At 43.9% G+C, this 19989-nt stretch overlaps 1 protein-coding gene across 5 annotated transcripts in view; it reads right to left on the reverse strand.

Annotated features, from left to right (window-relative positions):
• The window catches only part of LOC137431622 (limbic system-associated membrane protein), a 442918-nt gene that overhangs the window by 112498 nt on the left and 310431 nt on the right, over window positions 1-19989 (reverse strand). For all 5 annotated transcript variants that reach the window (XM_068123146.2, XM_068123149.2, XM_068123148.2 and 2 more), the window contains exon 2: window positions 8053-8131. In XM_068123146.2, coding sequence (XP_067979247.1) covers window positions 8053-8131 — 79 coding nt within the window. The remainder of the gene's footprint in view (window positions 1-8052; window positions 8132-19989) is intronic.

The raw sequence follows: 19989 nt of genomic DNA on the forward strand, positions 1-19989 counted from the left end.
AGAGACAGAGGAATGGAGGGGGAAAACAAAGGAATGGAAGGGTAGAGACAGAGAGAGGGAGACAGAGGAATGGAGGGGGAAAGACAGAGGAATGGAGGGGGGAAGACAGAGGAATGGAGGGGGAGAGACAGAGAGAGGGAGACAGCGGAATGGAAGGGTAGCGAAGGGTAAAGAGAGAGAGAAACATGAATAATGGTGAGAAGCACTGGGGAATTTGAATGTTGTGATTATCTTGAAGATATGCCATTCAAAAATGTCAAAGTGAAGGAATAAGTCCGGTATGATGAGGAAGTGAGGAGGTGATAAATAATCAGATTCCGCTGAGATACGGGGATTTCATGAAAGGCCAATGTTGCGATTCATCTCACAAAATGTGCCCAATAGGTACATCATCCAGAATCCCACACCTGGTGGTTCCGCTTCTAAATTCTAAGCTGAACGTTCACCAACATTCCTTCATCCCTCTATGCCATTTCCTGTGGAACGACTATGTCCCTACATCTGTTCGCTTATTCCCCTCCCTCTCATTCAAAAGTGCTGCTCACAATCACCTCATCCTTTCTGCGGCGGAGTCGGCTGTAGTGCTATTTTTAGTCCCCTACCGGTGTACACCGGAGGGGACTATAGGTTTGCACGCCGTCCCTCCGTCTGTCAGGCCGTCAGTCTGTCAGTCCATGAGTCCGTCAGTCCGTCACGCAAAGAACAGTTTTCCGGACTTTTTTTCTAAACTCAACGCTAATGATTTCAAACTTGGCACATGGTTTCCTCATGATAAGTTACAGATCAAGTTCGAACTTCACGACGTTTCGATCATTTTTGACAAAGTTATGGCACTTTGAACTTTGGTAATTCTATTAATTCTGCTGATCCTTAACTCAGTGCCATTTTAAGTTTTAATTTCCTTTAAAAACCATTTTCTCTGCAATAATTGGACCGATTGAGATCAAATTTTCACCGTAGGAGGGACTCGGTCTGTAGAATATTTTAATGGTAATTATGACGTCACATGGCACGTGGTTCGGCCGCCATATTGTTTTTCGTGAAAACACGAAAACCCCTTTTTCTCTGCAACGGCCGAACAGATCGAGGCCAAACTTTGCAGGCAGAATCGCATGCCCATGGCGAACAAAAAATCAACGAGCATGACGTCATGCATTACATGGTTTCAGAGTTATGACGTTTTTAAGCATGAACCTTTAAAACCGAGCTCCTCCCTCATTTTTGATCCAATCGAGGGGAAACTCAACAGATCTGTTCAGCATGTCAGTCTACTAAAATGTCCTTTTGGAATTTGCGGTAGGGCATGTGGTTTGGCAGATATCGTTAATTAAACGAAAAAAAAAAGAAAAAAAAAAGGATATCTCTTGAATCGCTAGTACTTCAGACCGTGAGTTGGTAATTATATAATTCACACAGTGCAATACGTGCAGGCCGCTCCACGGAGCGACCTTGCGGGCTTATCAACGAGGCGAGGCGTGACACACGTGTGTCTCAGCATACCTCAGATCAAGTTTGAAAACCAACATCAACCGTGCATAAATTTACATATTCGATCTTTTTTGACAAAGTTATGGCACTTTGAACTTTGGTAGAGGACATGTATTGCAGCGCAATACTCAGAATGCTTGTTTAATTTTATATCAAAAAAGGAGAATAAATTCAAAAAAATTAAGAGATAAAGAAAACTACAATGTTTTGTCTTGTTTTTTTTTTCACTTTATACACGAATCTAAAAAAAAAAAAAAATGCCATGTTCATCAAACATGTCACTGCTACTACCAGCGATAACAGATGTGTGGAACACTATGAATATTACTGTTATAAATTTGCACTCACCAGTTATAGAGGCGAACTTGGTTCGCAACCCCTGAAGTCCATGCCTTGGAATGCAGGAGCCGCACCATAAAAGACGGAAGAGCTGGCTATTTTTGCGCTCTGTAATGGACTTGTTTTACATTTACCTGTAGCCGACTACAGTTTTTGTTTAACTCTGATCAATAAGGGCTCTTTAAAAATATTTAATAAATAAGTGTTCGATTATAATGTCCAGGAGTCATGAGTCTCGAGTCACAAAGTTAAGAGTTCATGTTTAGGTGGCTGGTAATCTCCTCTCTGCTTCCCACTTGTCCCACACCCTACCCTCCTCCTCTTCCCCTTGGTTCCGCCTCCTCCCAGTTTCTCCACCCCCACCCCACCCCCCCTACCAACCCTTGCTCCGCAGCTTTCCGCTCATCCCGCCCCCTTTCCTTGCTCCTTTCCACATCCTATACCTTGCCAGCAGCTCCTCCTCCCTCGTCTCTAGCCCTGTGGACCTCAAACATGCGAGGCCTCCCCTCCAACCTGACAGATCGCTCAATCCAGGGCACTACCGTTAAGCCAGACATCATCTGTTTAAGAGAATCCTTCAGGACATCCCTGACTCCTTAGTGTCTCTCCCTGGCTATTATCTCCTCCGGTTTGATTGACCTCAACCCCATCCTGGGAGCCGGAGTCTCACTGCACATCAAGAACTCCATTCCTCACTATACATCAAGAACTACATTCCTCACTGTACATCAAGAACTCCATTCCTCACTGTACATCAAGAAATCCATTCCTCACTGTACATCAAGAACTCCATTCCTCACTGTACATCAAGAACTGCATTCCTCACTGTACATAAAGAACTCCATTCCAAACGGTACATCAAGAACTCCATCCACTGTACATCAAGAACTCCATTCCTCACTGTACATCAAGAACTCCATTCCTCACTGTACATCAAGAACTCCATTCCTCACTGTACATCAAGAACTCCATTCCTCACTGTACATCAATAACTCCATTCCTCACTGTACATCAATAACTCCATTCCAAACTGTACATCAAGAACTGCATTCCTCACTGTACATAAAGAACTCCATTCCTCACGGTACATCAATAACTCCATTCCTCACTGTACATCAATAACTCCATTCCAAACTGTACATCAAAAACTCCATCCACTGTACATCAAGAACTCCATTCCTCTCTGTACATCAAGAACTCCATTCCTCACTGTACATCAAGAACTCCATTCCTCACTGCACATCAAGAACTCCATTCCTCACTGTACATCAAGAACTCCATTCCTCACTGCACATCAAGCACTCCATTCCTCACTGTCCCTGTACTGCTCTTACACCTCATAACCCCAGGAATACCTTTGGCTATGACCTCTCCTCTGCTCACACCTCTTCTTTGTCTGTATAATGTACCAGCCTCCAAACAGTGACTCCTCCATGCACATCTCTAGCTCAGACAACATGGACCAACATTTAACCACTCATCCCAACTCTCTTCCTCATATGTGATGGATTTATATTGCCATCATGTCAATTCGCTGGATGCTGGTACCGCTCTCACCAGCCATGTCACTTCAGCAAAAGACATGTGACTCCAGGGGACTGACCCAATCTGTGAACTTTCTGACTGGATTTCTGTCAATGGGAAATCTCCCCTTTGGATTTGGTTCTGACCCACTTTCATGCTGTCTCCTGCTCTACCTCTGCTCCAATAGGTTCATCTGATCATGTGCTTGTGAAGGTCAACATCCCTCTAGTATTTAACAGAGGGGAATTCTTCCACAGAAAATGCTCTCCCTTATGCACAGATCATCCTATCTTGTCTTCAGTTATCATACATATCCTGGTCCAATGGTACACTGAATGCTGTGGTGAGGCAGTTGCCCAAAACATCTTGCCTTCTTCTGGAAGGCAAATCCAACTGAAGACAACTTCAGGTCATTCCACAAAGCCCACGCCACCACTCTGAGGAGAATCATAAATCAATGTCAAAAATAGTTGGTGGTTGAATTCAGTGACCATATATGTAAATCCTCTTCGAATTTCAAGTCAATCAACTGAAAATTGGTGATTTTAGAAATTCAGCCTATGTTGACCTTTTGGCCGATGTTGACCTCAAATATACTTGGTGGTTGAATTCAGTGACCAGATATGCAAGTCCTCTTCAAATTTCAAGTCAATTTTCAATCAGAAATTTCAATCAGACAATTTTCATCAGATTCACTTTAAATTTGAAGAGCATTTGCATATTTGGTCATTTAATTAAAGCATCAATTATACATTTTTAAGGTCAATATAGGCCAAGAGGTCAACATAGGCCAGAGGTCAACAACTTATGTAAAATTTATTTAAATCCTCAATTTTCATCCGATTGACATAAAAGTTGAACGGGACTTGCATATCAGGTCACTGAATTCAACTACCAATTATTTTTAAGGTCAAATTTGTTTTCGGGATTTCTTAAGTATCATGGTCTGAGAGACGTCGTTCTTGTTTGTCTGTCTGTATGTGCGTTTGTCATGCTACTCCTCCTACACTGGACCAATTACATCCAGACTTGCTGCATAGGATCAGCAAGTGTATATGAGTGTTTTTTTTAAATCTTTGCCAGTCGTCTTGGGGGTGGGGAGTACTATGCAAATTCTCTATGTAAATGTGTATCGTGTAGCGCCACTCCAGGTGGGAGAGGGTATTACAAGTCCCACCCTTAAAAGTACCGTTTTCCTGTCCCCACGTTTTCCATTGCATCGAGGCCTGTTTTGGGTTTTTGATTGAGCGAGAGGTATTTTGAATTACACGTTTGAATAAGGGTAATAACATAACCCCCCCTGGGCGGTACTTCTAGTCCAAGTAATGGACGTTACGACGTTGCTATGTCGACAATGGACGAATGAAGTCACAATTAGTGCTTAATGACATTTCCATTCATGTGAGATATGTAGTGACAAATTATATAATTATCTAATCTAAAAAATCCCAGTTTTTGAAATTTGAGTTTAGTTTACCTTTAATGATTTGAATTGGCAGACAAAAAACGATTTCTCCTGGTCCCTATTTTAGTCCATACAAAGAGGGGAAGGGCAAAGCAGAAGAAGGCACCCAGGATTCCTTGGAGATGTGAATTACACTTCATTAGAATAAATTAGCGACACCAAACGCTGACATTACAATTCCCAACACACCTCAGCACACCTTCACAGTCCCAAATCAATTCCCTTCATAACTCTCTCTTGTCTGTCCACCCCTTCCTTCCTTCCCTCGCTACACCGCCTATTGATGTGACTGTACATCCCACTGCTTGGCTTTGTCTTTCTCTCCACGTTGACATATCTCTCCACTTCATCTCTCTACATCACGTGATGAAGGTGTTGTTTGAGGCATTGCAGGGGAACTGCATGGCACTTTCGCCGCAAACAATTAAACTTGATGTGCAATACATTTTCGCCCTTACTTAAGAATGAAAGGAGAGGCAGGAATGAATGTCTTCTTCAAAGTTCTCCTTTCATTAGAATGCGCAACTTTAATGAAAGTTACTGACAAGTTAATTGAAAAAGGAACCAGAGCGAAGTCGATGGCACGCCATCGCAAATCCCCACGCTTCCCATCTTAAGCAAAGTTGAAAGATGGAAAAAAAGTTCCACCGGGAATGATCCAATTTCAAATTTTGAGCTTGAAAAAAATCTTCTCTTTTGACTCTGTGAGTCCCCACCCCCAGGGGCATGAACCCGGGTCAAATCCACAAAATCGTTATTACCTCCTCCATTGAAGGTGGTTATGTTTTCACACCTGTTTGTCTGTTTGTCTTTGTCTGTCTGTGAGCAGGATATCTCAAAATGTGAAGGACTGATTCGGATGAAACTTGGTGGACCGGATGGGTGTGTGGCAAGGACGAATTTTTATTCGATTTCGGTGAAGATCCGGATTTGGATTGGGAGAGCAGATTTCTGTGAAGATTCGGATCTGGATTGGGAGAGCAGATTTCTGTGAAGATCCGGATCTGGATTGGGAGAGCAGATTTCTGTGAAGATCCGGATCTGGATTCGGAGAGCAGATTTCTGTGAAGATCCGGATCTGGATTCGGAGGGCAGATTTCTGTAAAGATCCAGATCTAGATTCAAAGAGCAGATTTCTGTGAAGATCCGGATCTGGATTCGGAGAGCAGATTTCTGTGAAGATCTGGATCTGGATTCGGAGAGCAGATTTCTGTGAAGATCTGGATCTGGATTCGGAGAGCAGATTTCTGTGAAGATCCGGATCTGGATTCGGAGAGCAGATTTCTGTGAAGATCCGGATCTGGATTCGGAGAGCAGATTTCTGTGAAGATCTGGATCTGGATTCGGAGAGCAGATTTCTGTGAAGATCTGGATCTGGATTCAGAGGGCAGATTTCTGTGAAGATCCGGATCTGGATTCGGAGAGCAGATTTCTGTGACGATCCGGATCTGGATTCGGAGAGCAGATATCTGTGAAGATCCGGATCTGGATTCGGAGATCAGAATTTTTAAGTGATTAGTCATCATTGAGAGATAGTGCCAAAAACGCTATAGAGCACTACATCTGAAAAAGTTGAGTGATTTGGACGAAAGTTGGTGGATGAGTTGGGTGTGTGACAAGAATAAGCTAATTCGATTTTGGTTCAGCTCCAAATCCGTATCCGTCCCATCAGTGGGATACAAAACATACACTGGTCAGCCTGGCGGAGGGATGTGCTCTACCGAGTGCCCTTCCAGTATATCCCATGCGTCCCCCAATGTTGATTGCATATACAAAGTTACATTTTTTTTTATCTTCCCGTAATTGCATTTTTTTGGTATTTGACCTTTTGACCCCACCCCAGGGCTCCAGGTGATGGGGCCAAAATTATACTGCTCTCACACTTTCTTTCTATGTGATCATAACTACGAAGTTTGATGATCAGCCCAACCGGTTAGGAGGAGATAGCATGATGGATGGAGCTGGCAGGATGGCCTAGACTTTCGCACACTCGCCTCTAAGCTATCTTAGCCTGGGTATGAATCCTGACCCAGCTGTCATCCTGTCAAGCTGTCAATAAACTGTCATCCCGGTGTTTCACGGGTACGGGGATTCATCAATATGTGTGCCGTCCCTCGGATGGATGTTAAACTGGAGTCCCATCTGCTGATATTAGTCGGTGAACGTTAACGAAAGTTACTGACAAGTTAATCGCAGCCCTTCACATTAAGTCCTTCACAAAGAATAGGCAAATTTAAAATTCCTGCCCTAACTACTGCTGGGAAGGCAATGGCAAACCACCCAGCATAACAAAAATCGACAGAACTGAAGCTTTGCAAAGAGTATGGTACATCAGAGAGAGAGAGAGTGTGTGATGGATGGACGGACAGACAGACAGATGGAGCTGACCACATTAGCCCGTAGCCACTTTTTTAAAATTTGGAGATAACAAGACACCATTTAACAACAGCAAATGCTTGCTGGGATTTATAGATTATAGTAGAGCTGAGAATGGACGATCAATATTCACATAGATCTGCGTATGGACTCAGACACAGACGATAACAATAGCCTGTCCCATCCTTTTCAGGAATGGTCAAAGGTTAACAATTTTAAAAAACATCACTTGGGTCAGGGATGAGAAAAAATTACTTAAATGCAACAAAATTAGGAAATACAACGGTTGAAAACAAACAGTGGAAAGACTCAAAACATAAGAAGGAAGAATAATTATAAAGGAGGAAGTTTTTTTTTACAGCAGCCAGCACTGCATTCTGGGTATTATCTTTGATGGATTTTCTTTGCTTGATAGCTGAAGCAGGCCTGGCCTACTGGTTCTCATTACAGCACGACTGTGAAAATGGCCGACATGCCTTATAACTATTACTCCTAGCCCTATAAGCATACGTTGTCACCTTTATCACAGGCAGAGGGCCATTCTGATTTCAGCCTTTCCACACTTTATCAGCAGCAAACCCAACATGTACCAGTGCTCGGATCGTTAGATGGCGGAATCCGCAAAGAGCGATAGCTGATTTAGGTGAGTGCCAGGCAATGTCAAAGGCCTGTTGGTAACGATGTTTACATACGGTCCATCTCGTATAATTTTAACTGCACCCTTCCACTATCCACTATGCTTGTCCGATTCAGAATGAGAAGCAGTCAATAATAGAGCTTACAGGAAATGCAAGTGTGAGTTCATGTTTAACTTACGTGTACATTTTGCATGCATTTGCATTTTTGTGTGTGTGTGTTACCGCAGCGTGGCTGTGCTACCCTCTCTGACTGTGATGTTGTCCATGGCTCGAGGTAAGCTGTGAGTCTGCGTCGGGAAACCTGAGGAAGGCACAAGTGTAGCGGTTGGAAATCAGACAGGAAGGGACATCTACTAGTGGCCAAATACATCATATTGTAAACACTGCGGAAGGTTTGTGGGTGGGAACAGATTGAGAAAAGGCAAAGGAGAAAGAATAGAGGAGGAAAAGGAGGAGGAAAAGGGAAAAAAGCTTCGAGTGTGTTCGACAGGGAAAGGAGGATTGAATGCAGAAGGAACTAGAACGGTACTCAGTAGAGAGCACACCTCCGCCTGGTTGGCCACATCACACAATGGTAAAGAATCACTTTAAAAATGCTACTCGCCGAATCCGGATCTGGATCTTCACCGAAATTGAATCGATTCTTCCTCGTCACACACAACCGGTCCAACAAGTTTCGTCCAAATCCATCCATAAATTTTTGAGATATCCTGCTATGTATCGTTTTTGGCACTATCTCCCAATGGTGAAGAATCACTTAAACAATTAAATAATTCTCATATCCGAATCCATATTCAGATCTTCACCAAAATCGAATCTATTTGTCCTTGTCCGACCCCCAACCGGTCCACCAAGTTTCTTCCAAATCCGTCCACAACTTTTCGAGATATCCTGCTATGTATCGTTTTTGGCACTATCTCCCAATGGTGAAGAATCACTTAAACAATTAAATAATTCTCATATCCGAATCCATATTCAGATCTTCACCAAAATCGAATCTATTTGTCCTTGTCCGACCCCCAACCGGTCCACCAAGTTTCTTCCAAATCCGTCCACAACTTTTCGAGATATCCTGCTATGTATCGTTTTTGGCCCGATCTCCCAATGGTGAAGAATCACTTAAACAATTAAATAATTCTCATATCCGAATCCATATTCAGATCTTCACCAAAATCGAATCTATTTGTCCTTGTCCGACCCCCAACCGGTCCACCAAGTTTCGTCCAAATATGTCCATAACTTTTTGAAATATCCTGCTATGTATCGTTTTTGGCCCTATCTCCCAATGGTGAAGAATCGCTTTTAAAATTCTAGTAGCCGGATCCGAATCCTTTTCGAAGACCAAAATCTAATCATTTCGTCCTCGTCACATACGCTACATCTCTGCCAAATTTCGTCCGAATCCGTCCACAGCTTTTTGAAATATTTTGTTCACAAACAAACAAACAAACGGACAGACAAAAAGGACAAACCGACAGGGGTGAAAACATAACCTCCATCCACCTTTGGTGGCGCAGGTAAAAAGAAAGGGGAAGAATGCTGAAATTGCCACCATTTTGCAAAATATATATGTGGATGTCCTCGTAACCGCATTATATCTTGAAAACAATGTCATTATTCACTTAAACCTCATTACACTTCACCCCAATAAAGCTTAGTCTTTCAATAATGTTTCACAAATCATTTCATATTACTTCTTGCACATCTGGAATACATCGCAGCTTTGTAAATGTTTGATATTCACCACCATGTTCGGTGCAAAGTCGATACCATTGTTAGAATATCAATGTCGGTGATGGCAGTTTGCTGCTTGTTTCGTTCAATGTATGCGGTTTCCGATATTAAATGAACGAGCTGGGGTTCTTCCGTTCTAAAGATGTACAACAGCACAGTCAAACATTTAAAAAATGTCTCCTAATAAAAAAAACACCAACCAAGAATCAGGATCAAGCGATCCTGATACACGAATTACCCTGATTCAAGAATTCAAACAACCGAGAATTACCTTTCACGTAGCTACAAATGCTCAAGCACTATAAAGTGATTTTTTTTTATCCCAAAAAACGAACTTTTTTTTCCAAATTTTTTGTAGGTGCTTAAAACACTACCCTATCTACATCCAATAAGGAAAAATTAATACCTCCGCCATCAAAGGTGGATGGAGGTTATGTTATTTCACCCCTGTCTGTCTCTCTGTTTGTCTGTCTGTCCGTTGTTGAACAAGATATCTCAAAAAGTTGTTGACGGATTCGGACGAAATTTGGCAGAGATGTAGTGTATGTGACGAGGACGAAATGATTAGATTTTGGTGAAGATCCGGATTCGGATCCGGCTAGTAGAATTTTTAAAAGTGATTCTTCACCATTGGGAGATCGGGCCAAAAATGATACATAGCAGGATATCCCAAAAAGTTGTGGACGGATTTGGACGAAACTAGGTGGACCGGTTGGGCGTGTAACAAGGACAAATAGGTTCGATTTTGGTGAAGATCTGAATATGGATTCGGATATGAGAGTTATTTAATTTTTTAAGTGTTTCTTCGCCATTGGAAGATCGGGCCAAAAACGGTACATAGCAGGATATCTCAAAAAGTTATGGATGTATTTTGGCGAAACTTGTTGGACAGGTTGTATGTCTGACAAGGAAGAATCGATTAAATTTTGGTGAAGATCCGGATCCGGATCCAGCTAGTATAATTTTTAAGTGCTTCTTCACCATTGAGTGATTTGGCCAAAAACGAGGGGTAGATTAAAATGGACTTATATACACTCTCTAATTGGGAATAATTTAATATTATTTTTCACATAGCTCAAGCACTATAAAGCGATTTTTAAGAAGTCCAAAAAGAACAAACATTTTTTTGGTAAAAAAAAAATTTTTAAATGAATCGGACGAACCTCTGAAAGTTTGACCAAGATCCGTTCAGCCATCTCTAATAAAATGGCGACACAGACACATACACATGGACAGACAAACAGCTCTCTTAGAGGACAGATTAACCTGGATTTGCTTCTTGTGAAAGTGTCGGGGAAACATGAAGTTGAAGGTCTCAATCATCCATCATACTTGCTTTAGCTGTCACCAAGCAACTGCTTCCTGGTTCTGAGGCTGTCTTTGTGATAATAATGAGGATCCAAAGTTTGTGACAATATAAACTGGGAGTACTCCAAACTATATACTTTTCGTTACGATCCAGTGATATTTGCAGCAACTCCAGAAAGTCCAGGTAAAGTTTTGCCTCGCAAATTGCCTTTATCAAAGCGGCCAAATTCCGGTAGATTCTCAGGTAAGCAAAATGTACTCAGTGATGTGAGCACGGAGCTGTACAGACATATTTAGTATTCCAGACAAGCCCTCTTGTCCCTTACGTGTCATATCATATGAAGCAAGTAAAAAAAATAAAAATCAAAAGGTCCAGGAATTAAATTTCCTATATTTAGCCATGGATTGATCCAACCTACTACTACTACAATACTTTAATACCTCCAACATTTCCCAGGTTATTGCGGGGTCGTCTGGGGAACTATTCGGCCTTCGACTTTGATGAGCGGCTAGCCATGTCTGACATGCAGTTGAAGGGGGGCACGAATGGTAATAACTCCTCTACTGTTTAAGAAACACACCGCAGGATCTTCAACGTCCACCGAGGATGGGAGAGGCTACCGATGCAGGTTAGAGGGACGGTACACACATTGATGCCACACCCTACCTGTGAGGCACATTGATGAGTAGGTGAGGAACATTGATGCCTCACGCTACCTGTGAAACATCAAGATGACAGTTTATCGCTGGGTCCATATTCAAACCCAGGATAGACCGTTGAAAGTTGAGTGTGTATACCCCGTAGCAATCCTGCCAGCCCTTAGCGGTAAAAAGTTTCTGTTTTCATTTAAAAAACGACTTTGTAGAAGTTTATAGAAGTTTCTGTTTTCATCGTTTTTGACGTCGTTTTCCCTACCTTCATCACAAGATGGTAAAACACTTGGAATATGTCTTTCAATCCTGACAAATCTCACCCTCTCACTGTCTTTCTCCAAAAGGACCGTCTGGCAAATCCTCCAATCTACTTTCTCAACAATCCTCTTGAGGAAGTTCAGTCAATCAAACTTCTGGGTTTCACTATCAACCATGATCTTGCTCGGGAAAACTACATTTCAAAGTTGGCCTCCAAAGCCAGTGGGACGACTGGGCATCCACCGTCATACAAAGTCCTTCCTTGACACATCTGAACTCCTATCCACCTACAAGGTCTTCATCCACAGTTTGATGGAGTACTGCTCTCCCCTTTGGGCTCGCTCTCCTGCCTTACACCTTGCTCTGCTTGACGCAGTGGAAATGAAGGCCTTCACGATTATTGGAATCTCCACTAAGTCTATGGTATCCTTTCTGGTCTTACACCCTTGCTCTTTCCATGCTTTGTCCTCCCAAGTTTCTACAGGGCTCACTTCATGGTTCACAAACAACCCCCTTCTGTTGAAACTACCTAGATCCAGAACCACCTACCTAAATCCTGTTTTCCCACCTGTGGAATTCCACATTCTCTGCAACCACATTCTTCCCTCTAGGTGTTCAAGACAGTTGTTCACCACCATTTAAAATAGTCCCCAATCCAAAACCAAGACATTTCTACCCTCATTAATCTTCCCACCCCTCTACCCCCCCCCTCCCCACCCCCCACCCTCCCCACACCACCCCAATCCCTCCTCCTTCAAAATTTCCAGTTTTCCCTCAACTAGGAGTTTCCTTATGCATCATCTTGTCCACCCCATTCGTTCTCTCCTGCCCCCCCCCCCCATTCCTCCCCACTCCCTTTGTCTTCAAGTCCTCCAAGTCTCTCTATATTTTCTTATACTCTGTTGGTGTTTTCCCCCTCTCTCTACTGTTCCCCTTTTGTGCTGTTAGGTCCTGATCCATTCACTGTACTAGCTCTTCCATGCGCCTCGCATGTGCAGACAAAAAAAAAATCATGGTTGTTTGTCCACACTCTATCCTTTTAAAACATCAAAAGTAAGGTATCGGCACGTTTTTTAAGTCTTAGGTTTGACTCAGTCACGGTTTGAACTACCAACCACCCACTCTCAGAGGTTTGAACTACCAACCACCCACTCTGAGGTTTGAACGACCAACCACCCACTCTGAGGTTTGAACTACCAACCACCCACTCTCAGAGGTTTGAACTACCAACCACCCACTCTCAGAGGTTTGAACTACCAACCACCCACTCTCAGAGGTTTGAACTACCAACCACCCACTCTCAGAGGTTTGAACTACCAACCACCCACTCTGAGGTTTGAACTACCAACCACCCACTCTGAGGTTTGAACTACCAACCACCCACTCTCAGAGGTTTGAACCACCAACCACCCACTCTCAGAGGTTTGAACTACCAACCACCCACTCTCAGAGGTTTGAACTACCAACCACCCACTCTGAGGTTTGAACTACCAACCACCCACTCTGAGGTTTGAACTACCAACCACCCACTCTGAGGTTTGAACTACCAACCACCCACTCTCAGAGGTTTGAACCACCAACCACCCACTCTCAGGGGTTTGAACTACCAACCACCCACTCTCAGAGGTTTGAACTACCAACCACCCACTCTCAGAGATTTGAACTACCAACCACCCACTCTCAGAGGTTTGAACTACCAACCACCCACTCTCAGAGGTTTGAACTACCAACCACCCACTCTCAGAGGTTTGAACTACCAACCACCCACTCTCAGAGGTTTGAACTACCAACCACCCACTCTGAGGTTTGAACTACCAACCACCCACTCTCAGAGGTTTGAACCACCAACCACCCACTCTCAGAGGTTTGAACTACCAACCACCTACTCTCAGAGGTTTGAACTACCAACCACCCACTCTCAGAGGTTTGAACTACCAACCACCCACTCTCAGAGGTTTGAACTACCAACCACCCACTCTGAGGTTTGAACTACCAACCACCCACTCTGAGGTTTGAACTACCAACCACCCACTCTCAGAGGTTTGAACCACCAACCACCCACTCTCAGAGGTTTGAACTACCAACCACCCACTCTGAGGTTTGAACTACCAACCACCCACTCTCAGAGGTTTGAACTACCAACCACCCACTCTCAGAGGTTTGAACCACCAACCTCCCACTCAGAGGTTTGAACCACCAACCACCCACTCTCAGAGGTTTGAATTACCAACCACCCACTCTCAGAGGTTTGAGCTACCAACCACCCACTCTCAGAGGTTTGAGCTACCAACCACCCACTCTCAGAGATTTGAACTACCAACCACCCACTCTGAGGTTTGAACTACCAACCACCCACTCTCAGAGGTTTGAACTACCAACCACCCACTCTCAGAGGTTTGAACCACCAACCACCCACTCTCAGAGGTTTGAACTACCAACCACCCACTCTCAGAGGTTTGAACTACCAACCACCCACTCTCAGAGGTTTGAGCTACCAACCACCCACTCTCAGAGGTTTGAGCTACCAACCACCCACTCTCAGAGATTTGAACCACCAACCACCCACTCTCAGAGGTTTGAACCACCAACCTCCCACTCAGAGGTTTGAACCACCAACCACCCACTCTCAGAGGTTTGAACCACCAACCACCCACTCTCAGAGGTTTGAGCTACCAACCACCCACTCTCAGAGGTTTGAGCTACCAACCACCCACTCTCAGAGGTTTGAACCACCAACCACCCACTCTCAGAGGTTTGAACCACCAACCTCCCACTCAGAGGTTTGAACCACCAACCACCCACTCTCAGAGGTTTGAACCACCAACCACCCACTCTCAGAGGTTTGAACCACCAACCTCCCACTCAGAGGTTTGAACCACCAACCACCCACTCTCAGAGGTTTGAACCACCAACCACTCACTCTCAGAGATTTGAACAACCAAAGACCCACTCTCAGAGATTTGAACAACCAACTTCCCACTCTCAGAGATTTGAACAACCAACTTCCCACTCTCAGAGGTTTGAACCACCAACCACCCACTCTCAGAGCAGACGCTCCAACCATTACACCACCGAGTCTGGTTCGCAAACTAAATTCAGGACAAACATTTTCCTGATTAGATGGAAATCACTCCTCAGGAATTCCAATACAATGCTCTGCGAAAATTATCTGTTTGAATGCACTCTGTGGGTTTCAAACTTTCCATGAAGACTTTTTAATACCATCTTCAAGATCAAAGTTCTACATCTCCATAAATTAAAAAGAATCTTCGATTTGAATCAATTGCTGATGGAAAGCAAATATCGAAATTTCTCAGTTTCATACCAATGGTTCCTTGTGAACTTTTGTTCCAGACATTGCCTCATGCATTGCAAATCAGCACAAATCATTCTGTTCAGTGTTCCCATCTGGTCACTACTCATGATGCTTCAAACTGAGTTATAATCTCATATACTGTGTTGACTTGTCCATGGTCTGCTCACGTCCTTGTACTCGCAAACCATGTAAAAGCACATTGATGTCTACTTTTGTCCTTGTCCTGGATGTGATGTGTACACAAGTTCATCCTTGGCCTTAGATCATTGGAAAAGAGACATAAATGATACATTCATTCACATCTCACCTTGCTATACAGTACTTGTCAGCAATTTAATTGTTTAATTCTGTCTTTTTTGCAAGGAATCAAATAATGAATTTACTGATGTGATCAAAATATTTTTTACGACATTAATGAAACAGAACAACAGTTAGAAAGACCGACGATAGGTCTTCTGTTGTTGCAGTTTTGTTATGCCTATAATATCTACATCACATCCACAACTCCAACCGCAACCACATCAATGTACCCACAACATAAATGAACATACTGTAATTACACCAAATCTGAACTCACACCCAACAACCACAACCAGATCAATGTACCCACAACATAAATGAACATACTGTAATTACACCAAATCTGAACTCACAATCGACAACCCCAACCAGATCAATGTACCCACAACATAAATCATCATACTGTAATTACACCAAATCTCAACTCACAATCTACAACCCCAACCAGATCAATGTACCCACAACATAAATGAACATACTGTAATTACACCAAATCTCAACTCACAATCTACAACCCCAACCAGATCAATGTACCCACAACATAAATGAACATACTGTAATTACACCAAATCTCAACTCACAATCTACAACCCCAACCAGATCAATGTACCCACAACATAAATGAACATACTGTAATTACACCAAATCTCAACTCACAATCTACAACCCCAACCAGATCAATGTACCCACAACATAAATCATCATACTGTAATTACACCAAATCTCAACTCACAATCTACAACCCCAACCAGATCAATGTACCCACAACATAAATCATCATACTGTAATTACACCAAATCTCAACTCACAATCTACAACCACAACCAGATCAATGTACCCACAACATAAATCATCATACTGTAATTACACCAAATCTCAACTCACAATCTACAACCCCAACCAGATCAATGTACCCACAACATAAATGAACATACTGTAATTACACCAAATCTGAACTCACAATCTACAACCCCAACCAGATCAATGTACCCACAACATAAATCATCATACTGTAATTACACCAAATCTGAACTCACAATCTACAACCCAACCAGATCAATGTACCCACAACATAAATGAACATACTGTAATTACACCAAATCTGAACTCACAATCTACAACCCAACCAGATCAATGTACCCACAACATAAATGATCATACTGTAATTACACCAAATCTCAACTCACAATCTACAACCCCAACCAGATCAATGTACCCACAACATAAATGAACATACTGTAATTACACCAAATCTGAACTCACAATCTACAACCACAACCAGATCAATGTACCCACAACATAAATGATCATACTGTAATTACACCAAATCTCAACTCACAATCTACAACCCCAACCAGATCAATGTACCCACAACATAAATGAACATACTGTAATTACACCAAATCTGAACTCACAATCTACAACCACAACCAGATCAATATACCCACAACATAAATGATCATACTGTAATTACACCAAATCTGAACTCCCAACCTTTCACATCATTGCTTGGCAACTCCATGGCCTTCGGTCATATTCTCTATATAAACCTGTTGTTTAGGATCACTCAAGGACTGAAATTCCCAAGATCCTCATGTAAAGTATACACATTATATTCCACATCACCAAAAGCCCAAAAAGAAAATGATGTGTTATGTTTCTTTGGGAGAGACAGGTTAAAGCTTCCCAAGGAGGGGATCACATTTGGGTGGAAACATCTCATGATCCTACAGATATTAGGTTATATATAGTAAAATGTTACTGCGATCGGCTGCATCTTGCACAAACACACAACAATTAACCCAAATAGTAAAAAGATTGCTCAATGTGGAAGATTAATATTTTAGCAAAGGAAATATTTACGAGTGAATAAAAAAAGCCATATTTATATTGTTACAGATACGACTTTGATGGTATGGTGGGCCGAGCGGGATGGCCGCCGTATCCGTACAAGTTACCCGATTGTGCCCGAATGTTGACTAATCGCGCTACGCTGGCTCAATAGGAAAGAGAAGACACCCGGCTGGGTTATAATGACACAATACGACACCAGGGGTTCAGTTCTCAAGTATATTCGTACGGAAAAAGGTTAGATTACAACTACAAGAGGGACAGCATAGGAAGACAGGCACTTAGACACACTCTTATATTAACCCTAGACAGACCACAGATAAACGGGACAACGCTGACTCACACGGGATTTGATGGCAAGGAAAGCGGCAGTCGATGGCTCAGGTGCACCTGGCTCAGGGACAGAATCACGTACGGTGGTGTCCAGCAGATGCGGGGAGGTCGCTCAGCGCTCGTGGGTCGCGACTTTGGTGGAGATGCCGGGGAGGTCGCTCAGCGCTCGGGAGGGTGGCGTCTTTGGTGGAGATGCCGGGGAGGTCGCTCAGCGCTCGGGAGGGTGGCGTCTTGTCCTTCCAAGCTCGGGGCGCATCTGACGTCACGTCCGGCGCGGGGCCGCGTATATCCGGCGGGGAGTCACGCCCTCGCTCGTTAGCTCCGCCCCATATGGCATCGGCCCATGGCTTCTCATTGGGTGCGGGGGTTACCGGCTCCGCCCTTGACGAGGGGCCGACAGGGAGCCCCCTTCTGGGTAACCCCGTCGAGCACATGTTCAATGGCGGCCAACCGAGCCGGAGTGAGGACGCATAGCCGCTGTTGTTGTGGTTGTTGTTGGAGCTTGAGATGATGGGAAGAGATGCGGGGAGGTATGGGAAGGTCCTAAACTCCTACTGGTGCCATATCATCACATTCTGGTGCAACGAAGAGTCATAATTAATGGAAACAAGTCCTTAACTGACATAGATTAAGAATAACTAGCAAGATGTCCTATAATTGTCTACGTGTGGTGCGGGGGACCTGGGCACGACATTTAATGGGGGAATGAAGGGGAAGATCGGCTCTAATGGGTGTTGTTTACAGACAATGGGACTAGGGAATGGGGTAAGGGGAGAGTTGGGGAGTATCGGAGAAGATAGGGGAATATTTACAAGCGGATATGGAGGTCAAATTCCATATTCGCAACATTGCACCCTTCTCTACCCTCGGGGCGTCCCGACCCGATAAATTTTTACCTACTTTAGTGTGGCACGCAATGTAGTTCCCTCTACTATTAACTCTACCCTGAGTGCGACAGTTTTATAGATATTCACAAATGAGTAAATATGTCCCCCTGCGACGTTGCACCCTTCTCCTCTCAGAAACACACCCACAGGATAACCGAATCCGGAAAGAATCCTCAAACTAAACATACAGCCGGTAGGGAGCATTATTTACAAGACTACGCTGCTATTTACACTACGATCCAGGACCTGTCTTTGGAGGAACACATGCAGATGTTATGCATAGAGAGAGCGCGCTTGCCAACATCGATACACCACCCCACGAGTGCTCTGTGGCCGACGGCCTTTAATAACGTGCAGAGCACCCTTTCCGAGCATCAACAGCACCACCCCACCACCAATCGGTGCAGTCACCATTGTTCATTGGAATAAAAATAACTTCAACAACCCCTAACCCTGCAGGTGTCTCTTGCTCTTCTTGTGGTGCACTTGGTGGTTAACTAAAAGTGGTTCACCTGTATGGCATAGGTGCCACGTTGACCCATAGGTCCATCCCCGGGTGGTGCTTGGCCGCAAACGAACTGCGGTCCATTGTGGGTGGCCACAAACATTGCGGTCCATATGGTGTACCGATCCAGGCAGCGAACAGCGAAAGTGCAGGCCCACAACTGCGTCGCCAGCACCTCTCTCTCCTCTCTCTCTACCCCAAAGCCAGATCCTCGGAGGTGGGAGACAAAAGAAGAAACAAGTGAGTAAGGTGGTAAGGGCGCAAAAGTGCACGCAATATAAGGTAATGCACACTGGGGGCACATGGGAACCAGGTGAGACAGGTACGTTCCTATCGTACGCCCCCCCCCCACCAGGTAACCTACATGGCCCCTCCCTTACCCCTTACTGTATCCACACAACACAACACTACCCATAAACATCTACTTTACAAATCAACAAACATCCCTACTGTCTTCCCCGTTCCTCCCATATACCAAATTCGTCTTCTCTCCCTCCTAACCAATCAAATTTGCCATTTTCAACTCTCATCAAAATTTGCCATCTCCAACTGAACATCAAAATTTGCCATCACCAATTCATCATCAGTCCCTCCTAGGGAGGGAGAGATGGAATCACCCCAATGTCTCATCCACGTCGTGATGCGTCTCACAAATCCTCACAGCAATCTCATTTCCTGCAACAAACAAAGAAAACACAGGTGTGGAGTCATCATCATCACCACAGGTAAGTGGCTGCGTATGGTGCGACAGGTTCATCAATCCTAACTATCTCCTAAATGACTTTAACAACTTTACACTACCCGGGGTCTTTCTCCGGCCAAACCATTGGCCCTCTTACACTATGGGTTCTAAAAACCAATTCCCATTGGCCAACTGTGGTGCTTCTCAATTTGGGGTCTCACTCCCCCGATTCATCTCCCGGTGCCCTCGCACAATTTCTGGGCTGCGGCGTGTACCTCTCCCAGTGGGTCTACCCACCTGCACACCTCCACCACTGCAGTTGCCTCCGAGC

This window comes from Myxine glutinosa, chromosome 7 (genome assembly GCF_964187855.1).
Source record: "Myxine glutinosa chromosome 7, kmMyxGlut1.1, whole genome shotgun sequence".
Classification (NCBI taxonomy): Eukaryota; Metazoa; Chordata; class Myxini; order Myxiniformes; family Myxinidae; genus Myxine; species Myxine glutinosa.